General features: G+C 37.1%; 2 protein-coding genes and 1 pseudogene across 2 annotated transcripts in view; 1 reads left to right on the forward strand and 2 right to left on the reverse strand.

The window, feature by feature from the left end:
• The window catches only part of LOC135222661 (origin recognition complex subunit 5-like), a 91,780-nt gene that overhangs the window by 40,599 nt on the left and 38,663 nt on the right, over positions 1-12,518 (reverse strand).
• LOC135222660 (superkiller complex protein 2-like) overlaps positions 1-12,518 on the reverse strand; it is a 63,006-nt pseudogene that overhangs the window by 11,989 nt on the left and 38,499 nt on the right.
• On the forward strand, positions 772-5,164 carry LOC135222658 (superkiller complex protein 2-like; the record flags this gene model as incomplete). The annotated part of the gene is given in 3 exon segments (XM_064260801.1): positions 772-1,106; positions 1,108-1,363; positions 1,366-5,164. Coding segments are annotated over 3 exon segments (3,440 nt in total), but the record flags the coding sequence as incomplete, so codon positions are not given.

Here is a 12,518-nt window from a genome sequence, read left to right on the forward strand (position 1 = left end):
GGGATAGAGAGATCTCAAGATTTATAGGGATACTGTAGCTTGGATGCAGCATAGATATATTACTTAGTATTGTAATATTATTATGTTTAAACATTTATCAGAGTATGAAGATCTTTTTGGGGGTCTGACATTCTGATGGTAGAAAAATCTGATAAGTAAACAGATCCTAATAAAAAATGGCAGTTGCACTTGAGCATTCGCGATAGCCCTTAAGTCGTATGTAATTTCCATTGTCAATTTTAGTCCAAGCTAAGCTGTAATTTACACTTTTTCATTTTAATTATTGGACTTATCTGCCAAGTTGCATCATGTTGATAAAGTAACTTGAATAATTCTGTATAAATTGTAGCTGTAAGTGGAGATCTTATACAGTTGAAGGGCTATGTTAAGTTCTTGGCCTATCCTGCGTATCAGTAGCATGCACTTATAAAAGTAAAATCAGTTGGCTTTAGCGCTACATCCCTTCTACTGTAAACTTTTTAACAGGCTTTAAATATGTTAATAGAACTATGTTAAATTTTATTTTTAATGCACATACTATATCAACTTTTTCTTTCATTTTCCAGGCATCATGGGCAGCCAAGGGGGTGTAGTTGGCTTGCCTCCTGTTTTGCCAACCCTGAAGGAGAAACTTGAGGAATACTATCCCTGAAGAACCTGCCAATACATGACCCAATATATTCTTATAAGTGGTTCCCCAGAATCCAGATCCAACACGCCTCTTCAGTGTTACAGTAAACCCTCCAAGCACCTCAGTCTGTAGTAGAGAGAATCCAGCAACTGGAGAAATTACTGGACTTAGAGAAATTTGGAATAAAGATGCAGGAGCAACATCTAAAAACTCATTTTCAATGGGCAGAGCTCCTGGTCCTCCAGAAGAAGTGGTTCGAGGTTCTTCCACAAACTATCCCTTCTGGCCTGGAGGGTTTCCTGAACCAGATCTTGGGAAAAGTAAGTCTGTCCAAGAAGAATTCGGTTTAGATTTTAGTAATCTATTAACAAAACACCCCAAGTTGTCTCGTGGAATGGTTTTTGAGAAGGAAAGTGAACCTGAGGAAGTAAAACCAGTTGAAGAAAAGTAATAAAGAGTAGTGGTCAATATAACAGGACATTCTCAAGTTGGATGACAATGATCTTGAAATTTTCAATGAAAAAGAAGAAAAAATATTAGGTAAAACACTTACTCTCACTTTGGAAGACTTAAATGAAGAAGATGAATCTATGGTGACATCTTTCACAATAGATTCAGCACCCCCAAAGAAGGACGAATTTGTTTTGAATATTACTGATACTCCCAGAGCCTCTCATTTTGAGAGGAAAGAGAAGAGCACCGAGTGGGCAGAGCATATTAATGTCAATGAACCATAGATGACTTCAGCTCACAGATTCCAAATCCAGCCTGTACATATCCCTTTGAACTGGATACTTTCCAGAAACAAGCGATTTTACACTTAGAGAAGCGGAATTGTGTTTTTGTAGCTGCTCACACATCAGCTGGTAAAACTGTTGTTGCTGAATACGCTGTTGCATTAACATTGAGGAATATGACGCGAGCTGTTTATACGTCTCCCATTAAGGCCCTTTCAAATCAGAAATACAAAGACTTTAAGGTCAAATATGATGATGTTGGTTTGTTGACAGGAGATATTCAGATTAACCCAAAGGCATCATGTCTTATTATGACCACTGAAATTTTGCAGTCAATGTTGTACAATGGCAGCGATCTGATCAGAGATTTAGAATGGGTCATTTTTGATGAAGTTCATTATATAAATAATGCTGAGAGGGGTCATGTTTGGGAAGAGGTGCTTATTATGCTCCCAGCTACTGTTAATATTGTTCTCCTTTCTGCTACAGTGCCAAATACTATAGAATTTGCAGACTGGATTGGAAGAATTAAGAAAAGGAAGATTTACGTAATCAGCACTACTAAGCGGCCTGTGCCCCTGGAACACTTTTTGTACACTGGTACTGGAGGTAAAACTAAGGATGATAGGTTCCTGTTGGTAGATGCCAATGGAAATTTCATAACAAAAGGTTATAATGATGCTGTAGCTTCTAAAAAAGAGAGAGAGAAGAAAGGACAGCAACCCCAAGGACCAAAGCAAGGACGGCAGTTCATGGGTGATAAGCAAGAGAAGAACATGTGGATCGGCCTTATTGACCATTTGAGCAAGAGGGAATTACTTCCCGTTGTTGCCTTTACCTTGTCCAAGAAGAGGTGTGATAGCAATGCAAGTCAGCTGTTAAGTCAAGATCTCACCACCCAACGGGAAAAGGGAGAAATTTATACTTTTATCAAGAAATGCACCGATAAGCTTCCTAAGTCTGACCGAGAATTACCACAGGTTATTTACATGAAAGAACTTCTTTCCAAAGGAATTGGGGTCCATCACAGTGGCATATTACCAATATTAAAGGAAGTTGTTGAAATGTTGTTTGCAAAGGGATTGGTCAAGCTCCTTTTTGCCACAGAAACTTTTGCTATGGGGGTGAACATGCCGGCAAGATCCGTTGTTTTTGACTCCATTAGGAAGCATGATGGGATGGCCTTCAGAGATCTTCTGCCAAGCGAATACATTCAAATGGCTGGCCGTGCTGGAAGGAGAGGTCTAGACACCACAGGCACCGTTGTAATACTTTGTAAAGTCGAAGTACCTGAAATGTCGGATCTGCATCGTATGATGCTTGGTAGGCCTACAAAGCTGGAGTCACAGTTTAAGCTTACTTATTCTATGATTCTGAACATTCTGCGTGTGGAAAGTTTAAGCGTTCAAGACATGCTGAAGAGATCATTCTCAGAAGCCACCATGATGAGGAACCAGAGTAAATATGAAAGTGAGCTCAAAGACTTTGAAGATAAATTGGGTAAAGAACCAGATTTTGAATGCATGATGTGTCAAGATATAGAAAAATATTATATTGCATCTAAAGATTTTACTGAACAGCGTAAAATTGTTTATAAGCTTATCATGGGCTTCCCTGGAGCTGTTAAAGTGCTTTCCCCAGGCAGAATTATTATTATTTCACATGAGCAGTATCAATTTTATTTAGCTTGTTTATTAAAGGTAGACCCTAAGGACAAAACTAAATTAACTGTGTTTATTCTCAAAGACTCTAGACCTAATGAAAAGTTGTCACCTGATGAAATCAAAGTGAAGGAGTGCCTTATAGCAAGTCAGGAGAAGATTGAGGTTTTGGAAGAAACTTCTGAACATAACTTTTTGGAGATAAGTTCACAGGATGTTGTTGCCATTACCAACAAGCATATTAAGATAGATGGTGACAAGGTAATTGATAACATTAAGAAGCGCCAGATTCCTCGCTTTAAATCTGACCCGCCATCTCAGTCTGTCATGGATGTTATTAAGGAGATGCAACGATTGAATGAGTCTGGCGGTGAGAACCTGAGTTACCTCAACTTGATAAGTGATCTTGGTATTAGGGAGATAGGTGCTGTTTCAGAAATTCATCGTATGGAAATTCATAGGTCTAGAGTTGTTGAGTTGACTTGCCTTGAATGTACTCAGTTTAGGGAACATTTTGGTATGACGTACACAAAGTTACACTTGAGGGAGGAGATAGGTCGCCTAAAGTTCCTTATGTCTGAAGAAGCATTGCAGTTACATCCTGAATATCAGATGAAGATTGAAGTGCTCAAATCACTTGGCTATATCCAAGATAATCTTGCCCTTACCCTCAAGGGTCGTGTTGCATGCGAAATGGGAAACCATGAACTAACAATCACTGAACTGGTTGTGGATAATCTTGTGACTGACAAGCCTTGTGATCTGATAGCTGCATTACTTTCTTGTATGGTCTTCCAACAAAAGAACTGCAGTGATCCTACCCTAACACCTGAATTGAAAAAGGGAATGCAGGAGTTTAAGAATGTTGCAAAACGTATTGGAGAAACTCAGAAGGAGTGTGGCCTGAAAGAAACTGTTGGGGATTATATTGATCAATATAATTTTGGATTAATTGAAGCTGTGTATAGATGGGCACAAGGGGTATCTTTTAAGGACATAATGGAGTTGACAGATGTCCAAGAAGGAATTGTGGTGAAATGTATCCAGCGATTAGATGAAGTACTGAAGGATGTCAGGAATGCTGGTAGAATAACAGGTGATGTCCGGCTGCAGGAAAAGATGATGGAAGCCTCTACTGCTATAAAAAGGGACATTGTTTTCACTCCTAGTTTATATACACAGTAAATTCAAGTTAAGATGATACCTTCACCAGTGTTGTCAGAAAATTACATGTACGTACTGAAATTGTGGAATGACAACTTGTGAGGCTGAACAGGGTTGATCAGAAATATGTCAATTTGCTTATGTAATAGTCGTTCAGCAAGGTTTATGTGCTATATTTGAAAATGTTAATTGATGTTACTGAAGCAAGACAATATCCTGTGTAGGAGTTTACCAAGAAAATCTGGATACATTACCCCAGTATTGTGATACTACTCTTGTGACATCTTTTTTCATTGTATGCTCATTGTGGGAAATTTTGTATGCAATTTCCCCACATGTACACTATGAATAAATTTAAATCTGTTCAAATTGTATTCTGTTGGTGGGTAACATTTATTTGTGGATGGTCAAATACTTATGAGCAACGTTGGAGCAGCGTTGGAGGGTTGTTACCCTTTTTGCCTTTATCTGGATATGCACAAAACTTTATATGCCAATTAGATTGCACAAATTAATTATATATGAGGCCAATTGAATGATTTTGAGTTTTCAGAAAATATAAGTTTTGTTCTTGGCAGTATATTGAAATTGTATTTTATTGTAATTGTGAAGCCAAATGTGTGCCTTGGATGTGCATATAATTACATCAAAAGTGCACATAACTTGACATTGGATTTCTTGCTGCATATATTTAGAACAAAAGTGTACATGTCTTGACAGACTGTATTTTTTGCTTGCTGTAGCAAGTTTTGTAGTCTGAAAGAGATTTAAATTGTACTCCTTGTAATGCTAAGCTTAATTTAGTAGCTGTTGATGTAACAACAATTTGGATATTCAATAATATCATAAAAAGTTAAATTTGGATGGAGTACAGTAAAGTACTATTCAATTTGTATGAAATATATTTTATATATACATTACTCTTGTATATCCACCTTAGCCAATGTGTAATAAACAATTCTGTGATGGTATTTAATTTTTATTTATACCTTGAATGATCATGGCAATTTATTTTTTGCAAAGACATCCACTCTAGTGGTATTTGATACATTTGTTGTTAAATATACCCCTAGTTATGCATGTTTATTTAATTTTTCGTCAAGTTGAAGTCCTAAGAATTAAATTTCCCACATCTTTATCAAGGCAATTGAGTTAATGGTGATGCTTTAGTTAGATTTCACGTTGGTAGGCGAAAATATTTTATTACAATATTTTTAAGTTACATAGGACTAAGTATGATCGCCATTTAGCCCGGCATGAAAGGTAGATGTGTTGAAGCCAGCTATTGAACTCAGATGTACTGTGTGGACTTCAGTGACTGGCTCCATGGATCATACATTACTAGTAGTACTTGTTTTTTTTGAGGTGGCAAGTCGGAGGTACCAGTAACATTAAACACTTTCGGAATCAGTCAAACTTTTCACAATCATTTATGTAACATTAATTAGGTGCCGACAACAAAGTACTGCTTTTTATCCTTTTACTTTATGGTTTTGTTTCATGTAAGTTCCTGGGCTTTCAATTTGGGGGGTTTATTAATTCACAGCTCTTTGCAAGAAAGAGTCCTTCATAAATTCTCAAGCTCGTATTGATAATGTAAAGTACCAAGGTATCAACAGAACAATCTATAGTGAACTTGATGGTGTTAACCATTCATACATAGTTTTCAATGTAATGATGGGTATAGCAGTCATTTAATTGTGATTTTCTCAGCTATTTTAAATTTTATACTTAGGTAATTTTTGGGTGTGTAAGTGGGCAGGAACATTAGTAGCCTGGTAGATCGGCTGAATGAGACTAATGTGAGTGATTTTAGAAATAGGTCATGATGAATACTAGCAAATAACATAAAAGAAATTTTTGCATACTGAATAGCAATTTGCATTTGAAACCATGTATGAACAATAAAGGCCAAAGAAAACATGAATATGTATGCTAAAAAGTTGAGCAGGGACACATAAATTAAAAAAATTGGAAAGTAGGTATGTCTCAAGTGATTACAACCCCCTCTACTACCCTATAGCAACCTATCAGGATTCAAGCTTTATACTATAGAATATACGTGAATTTGTGTCCAGTAACAAATGCCATCTGTCAGCAAAATAAGCTTTTCTCATAATGGCTGTATGTCCTAAAAAATTTGAGTCCTGCCTTTCCCATTTCCAACATATTGGGGAGACTTATGTAGTCTACTATTGTGCAGTCACTAACAGAGAGGCTTACTACTTTGAATATCATGCAGTTTATTAAATACTGAAAAAACATTTTGTTTACCGGTAAATAGTGCAATTTTTATGACCAAATCTTAGATATCTTTTATTCTATAATAAGGAGAAATCTTACAAGTAGTATACGTATATGTATAGGTATTTTCAATAAAATTAGTTTAATTTTGTAAATAGAATGTGAAGTGGGTATAAGTGATCAGATGCTACCCTTGTAGTGATTACTTAAGGTTCTTTGCAGCTCAAGAACAGCTCTTACAACAGAGAGGACCATTAACTCTTGTTGAAGGCAATGAGTGTCAGACATTTTTCTATGACTGAACATGCACATTCTCTTCAAGAGAATATAAATTTTTTATTGGCATGTTTCCTCTGTCCATGGAAAGTAGCAAGTAAGAACCTTGTACATGCCTGTCAGCACCTACAAATCTATTGTGACTGATATCCATTTTTTCCAATACAAACTTACAAATCTACTGTGACTGATATCCATTTTTTCTAAAACATCCTTATGCCAATAGTAATATAACAAAAGCCTTGGCACTTTTCTTTGTTGTGAACTTTTCTGGTGGCTTATGTATAACTTTCTTTCTTACTTTCTCCAGTTTCAGTTAGTTTCTCATTGAAAAGCCTTTTTGCCCCAATGCTATTAAGCTCATGAACATCCTCATAATATTTCCATCAAATTCATTTCAAATTCATACTCTTACCCTCTGATCCATTTCAAATTCATACTCTTTACTCTCTAATCAGTATTTTAGGTTTTTCTAAAACAGTAGCATCATTACATGTCTTCACATTTTACAGACTTAATGTATTACTTTTGTGACTTCTTTTCACAACAGTGAATATTTTCTAAAACACAGTGAGTATTTGGCTGTATTCACTTCAGTAACCTAAAAAAAGAAAAATTTATTTGTAACAGGATGTGATTATGAGATGCTGTGGATGCTTTGGAGCATTATCTAAAATCAAAAGCATCTTTAATGGGAGTTTTGTCATCAGTATTTTTTATTGTCAGGAATACAAACAGTTCAAAACAAGTCTTAAAAAACATTGCTAATCTCATATACTCTTTTCTTTTTAAACGACGGTAAGGTAAAGCATGTGCCTGTTCACGTTCTTGAATGCTTATGGGCTCTCAGAATGGTCGAGTGGGAAAGGCTTTGGTCTAAACTATGCAACATTTCCACTTGGAAGCAGTGTTACACTTATGTTTATGGTAGTTACATATATGTTTCCACCTTCAGTTTGTAACTGGGATTAGTACCTGTTTGGGTGAAGTGATCAGATGTTGTTATTCTATTCTTGCCACCAAATATCCTGGATGTAGGATGATATAAACGCAATAGTATTCTGTTGTGTATTGGTTGGTGTACAGCTTAGTGAGAAATATGAAGAAGAGAGATACAAAGTATTTAAGAGTATAAATGGTGCCATACAAAAGACGCATATGAGCATCAAAGCAAAGCATACAATAAGGAATCATATCCTACTACATGAAGTAGAACCTACAAAATTGTAGTTTGTGAGGTAGTTCATATAGGATTCAATACTAAGCATGAGAAGTAACGTGGTTGTACTTATTTGTCACTATTGTGCTACACATATGAACTGAACACGTTCACTGTACAGATTTCCCATGATAGTTACATAAGGTATCTTGCACTTAAATGTGGGACATAAATGACAGTCTCCTCCCCCTTTTTTTGTGACTGAGAAATTACATAACAACAATGTCTAGACTGTTTTTATCTTGACCTGAGAATATTTGTAGGTTTCAGCATATGTTTCTAGAACAAGTTTATTTTGTTGACAAAAAATATTTCTGTGGAAACATTTTGCCTCAACTATCTTTGTGAGCTCTTAAAAGTTTTGAATACATTCAGTATCGGCAATTGGTACCTTTGGTTGGCAGTCAAGGTATCATATGAAAATTATGATGCATTGACTTGTTTTCAGTGTGTACAAAGGATCATCAGTGGTCTTACAGTCTGCCAATAGTATTTCTTGCTGTTATTTGTATCATCTATATGTATGCTAACAGATCCACATTTGTACTGTAGTATTTAATTTCCCATTACTGTACCTGAAAAGAAATCTCCATATCTTCACTTAGCCCAACTCTTTCATCCAGATGCCTATTGAAGTCATCCTGGTGATTTCACCGCATCCCTTTTTTGCTTCGTTTTATTATTGTTAGTTGCAGAACCCTAACTCTCGTGTTATATCCATTACTGGCTCTTATTTTTTTCTTCTCAGACTTATGTATCTTGATATTGTTAGTTTGATTTTGAAGTACAATGATGAAAGACACAAGGTTTAAATGAACAGAACTGTCCATACCTGTTGAGCCCAAGCTCCACTGGTAACATTGATTTTATTCTTAAATACAGTATTTTTGGGAAAGGGATTAGATAAGGAATTGGTTCCAAACTTCAGGTGGCTTTTATTATTAAAATAATAGTATTATATTACTTATGTTTTTATTTTTTTATTTAATTTTTTTTGTTCTGTCACAGTTATCCTATTCTACTGGGTGGTTTTTATGTGTTCACTGTTTTCTAGGAGCACACTCTTTTGCCCGAGTCCTGGAGCTACTTTGGCATCTAGTTTTTCCAGGTTCCTTTTGAGAGATCTTGGGACCATGCTAGCTTCTTATTTCTTATTTTTGTTGTTCTTCATACTTATCAATCTTTTCTCTTTCATTTCTACTCTGGTGCCCCATGGTATTGCAAAATCAATGAGTGATACTTTCTTCTGATTTAGTCAATCAACATCACGTCTGGTCTACTGGCACATATCACTTTATCTGTTCTGATGCCATAGTCCCAGAGGATCTTTGCTTGCTCGTATCATCATTCCCTTCAGGTTCAGGTTGGTGTTGTACCACATCTTACTTGCAAGGTAGCTGTGTTTTCTTGCACAGGTTCCATTGGAGGGCTTTCGCTACTGAAACATGCCTCTTTTTTGTACTGGTTTCTCTGCAGTGCCGGACATTTGTTTGCTATGTGGTTTAAGGTCTTGTTTTTCATATTACACTTCCTGCATATGGGTGAGATGTTATTCCCATCTACATAGTGCTTTGTGTATTGTCATGTGTTTCCTAGTTTTCTGGTCTGTGCTGCGGAGTTCAGCCTTCGTCCACCCCACTTCTGTGCTGTATCTGATTACTGGTACTGCACATGTGTTTATGGCTTTCATCATATTTCTGGCGTTGAGTTTTGACTTGAGTATTGCCGTAAGTCTCTGCATATATTCTTTCCTGATCGTGTCCTTCATCTCATGGTGTTTTTATATCCTCTCCTATTATTCCCAGGTACATAATATTTGTATCCTGTCCTCATCTAAGTGTTTAATTCTATTTCCCATCTGGTAGCTTTATCCTTCAGTTCCTTGTCACTTTGTCACCAAGCACATTTTTCTGTGCCAATTATTATTATTATTATTATTATTATTTTTTTTTTTTTTTGCTCTATCACAGTCCTCCAATTCGACTGGGTAGTATTTATAGTGTGGGGTTCCGGGTTGCATCCTGCCTCCTTAGGAGTCCATCACTCTTCTTATTATGTGTGCCGTTTCTAGGATCACACTCTTCTGCATGAGTCCCTGGAGCTACTTCAGCCTCTAATTTTTCTAGATTCCTTTTCAGGGATCTGGGATCGTGCCTAGTGCTCCTATGATTATGGGTACGATTTCACTGGCATATCCCATATCCTTCTTATTTCTATTTTCAGATCTTGATACTTATCCAATTTTTCCCTCTCTTTCTCTTCAACTCTGGTGTCCCATGGTATTGCGACATCAATGAGTGATACTTTTCTTCTTGACCTTGTCAATCAACGTCACGTCTGGTCTGTTTGCACGTATCACCCTATCCGTTCTGATACCATAGTCCCAGAGGATCTTTGCCTGATCGTTTTCTATCACTCCTTCAGGTTGGTGCTCGTACCACTTATTACTGCAAGGTAGCTGATGTTTCTTGCACAGGCCTACCGTGGAGGGCTTTTGCTACTGAATCATGCCTCTTTTTGTACTGGTTCTGTGCAAGTGCCGGGCATTCACTTGCTATGTGGTTTTCATTGGTTTCACTTTTCGTATTGCACTTCCTGCATATGGGAGAGATGTTATTTCCGTCTATCGTACTTGAACATATCTGGTTCTTAGGGCGTGATCTTGTGCCGCTTTGTTATCATTCCTTCAGTTTCCTTCTTTAGCTCTCCCTCTGTAGCCATTGCCAATTGTCATCGCTGGCTAGTTCTTTAGTCTGTCTCATGTATTGTCCGTGCATTGGTTTGTTGTGCCATGTCCTCTGTTCTTTCTGTCTTTCTCCTGTCTCTGTATATTTCTGGGTCTTCGTCTGCTTTTATTAGTCCCTTCTTCCCATGCACTCTTTAGCCACTCGTCTTCACTGGTTTTTCAGATATTGCCCCCAGTGCTCTGTTTTCGATGTTGACGCAGTCCTCTATACTTAGTAGTCCTCTCCCTCCTTCCTTCGTGTTATGTATAGTCTGTCCGTATTTGCTCTTGGGTGTAGTGCTTTGTGTATTGTCATATGTTTTCCTGGTTTTCTGATCTATGCTGGCGGAGTTCTGCCTTCGTCCATTTCCACTATTCCTGCGCTGTATCTGATTACTGGCACTGTCCATGTGTTTATGGCTTTTATTCATATTTCCGGCGTTGAGTTTTGACTTGAGTATCGCCTTGAGTCTCTGCATATATTCTTTCCTGATCGTGTCCTTCATCTCTTGGTGTTTTATATCTCCTCCTTCCATTATTCCCCAGGTATTTGTATCCTGTCTCATCTATGTGTTTGATGTTGCTCCCAATTCTGTAGTTCTTTATCCCTTCAGTTCTCGTTACTTTTGCCTTTTTGTATGTGACTAAGGCGCATTTTCTATTCCAAACTCCATCCTGAGGATGTTCTGTTCTGTGGTCATTTGGGATTTGGGCTGCTGATTTGAGATACAATGCTGGAGTTGTTCTGCTATTCGTGGGTGTAGGGCCTTGAAGTTTTTGAGCCAGTATCCATGGACTTCATCGGGACCTGGGGCTTTCCAGTTTTGGCATTTTCTTTAGTTGGTGTCTGACTGTGTCTGTCGTGATGTCTGTGAATCTTTGTTTATTCTCCCTGTTTCTTCTTCCTTGACTTCCTGGAGCCATGTTGCATGTTTGTTGTGTGATACCGGATTGCTCCATATTATTATTATTTATTATTATTATTATTATTATTATTATTATTATTATTATTATTATTATTATTATTATTATTAAGCAATTTAGTTTAATGTGATGACTGAGTCATATTTCTAGACTCACAGGACTTTCCTGAAGGTTTTTTTTTTTTTTTTTTTTTTTTTTTGTTTTTTTTTTTTTTTTTTTTAGCTACTAAAGATTGGATCAAGGTAAAGTAAAGAAGCTAGACATCCAGGCAGGAAGAGACAAATGGGATTATATAAAAAGTAAATTGTAGAAAGCATTGCTAGGTCAATTAAAGGGTTCCTTGCAAAGAACCTTTATATATGTACTGTGTACAGTGAGCTGCAAGGTAAACTGCAAGCGATATTCACCTTTTCACCAACATTCACCATTATTAGACAAGAAATTGTATGGATTCATCTTACTCCAGAGGCTCTTTTATCTGAAAGGACAAGTTCACAGACTAGCTTTAAAACAGGATTTGATATGATTTACATATCATGATTTGTTCCATAAGTAGTCTGAAGTTGAAGCTTAGAAAAGCTCAGGTATTAAAGGGATTTTGAAGAAGGAAAAATCTATTTCTGGGGAGAGACCTGTGTCGCCCGGTGAAAAGGATCCTGCTATCCACTTTTATAGTATAAATAGTTTCTAAATATACCAGAGAAAAAAGCTAGCATTGGTATGCAGAGGTTACTACCCCCGCGCGAGCACCCAAAGGGCGTCGGGTATAAAGTTCGGGGCGTGTGAAAGCCACTATTCACAGGTCTCCTGCCATTTAGAGTCTTCCCTCTCAAAAACCTCCATATGGGGTGAGCCGAGTCAACAGTCTGGATAGCAGGATCCTTTTCACTGGCGAACACAGGTCGACCCAGAAAAAGTGGGTTTAGTAGGATGCATA

Source organism: Macrobrachium nipponense, chromosome 8, assembly GCF_015104395.2.
Source record: "Macrobrachium nipponense isolate FS-2020 chromosome 8, ASM1510439v2, whole genome shotgun sequence".
Classification (NCBI taxonomy): domain Eukaryota; kingdom Metazoa; phylum Arthropoda; class Malacostraca; order Decapoda; family Palaemonidae; genus Macrobrachium; species Macrobrachium nipponense.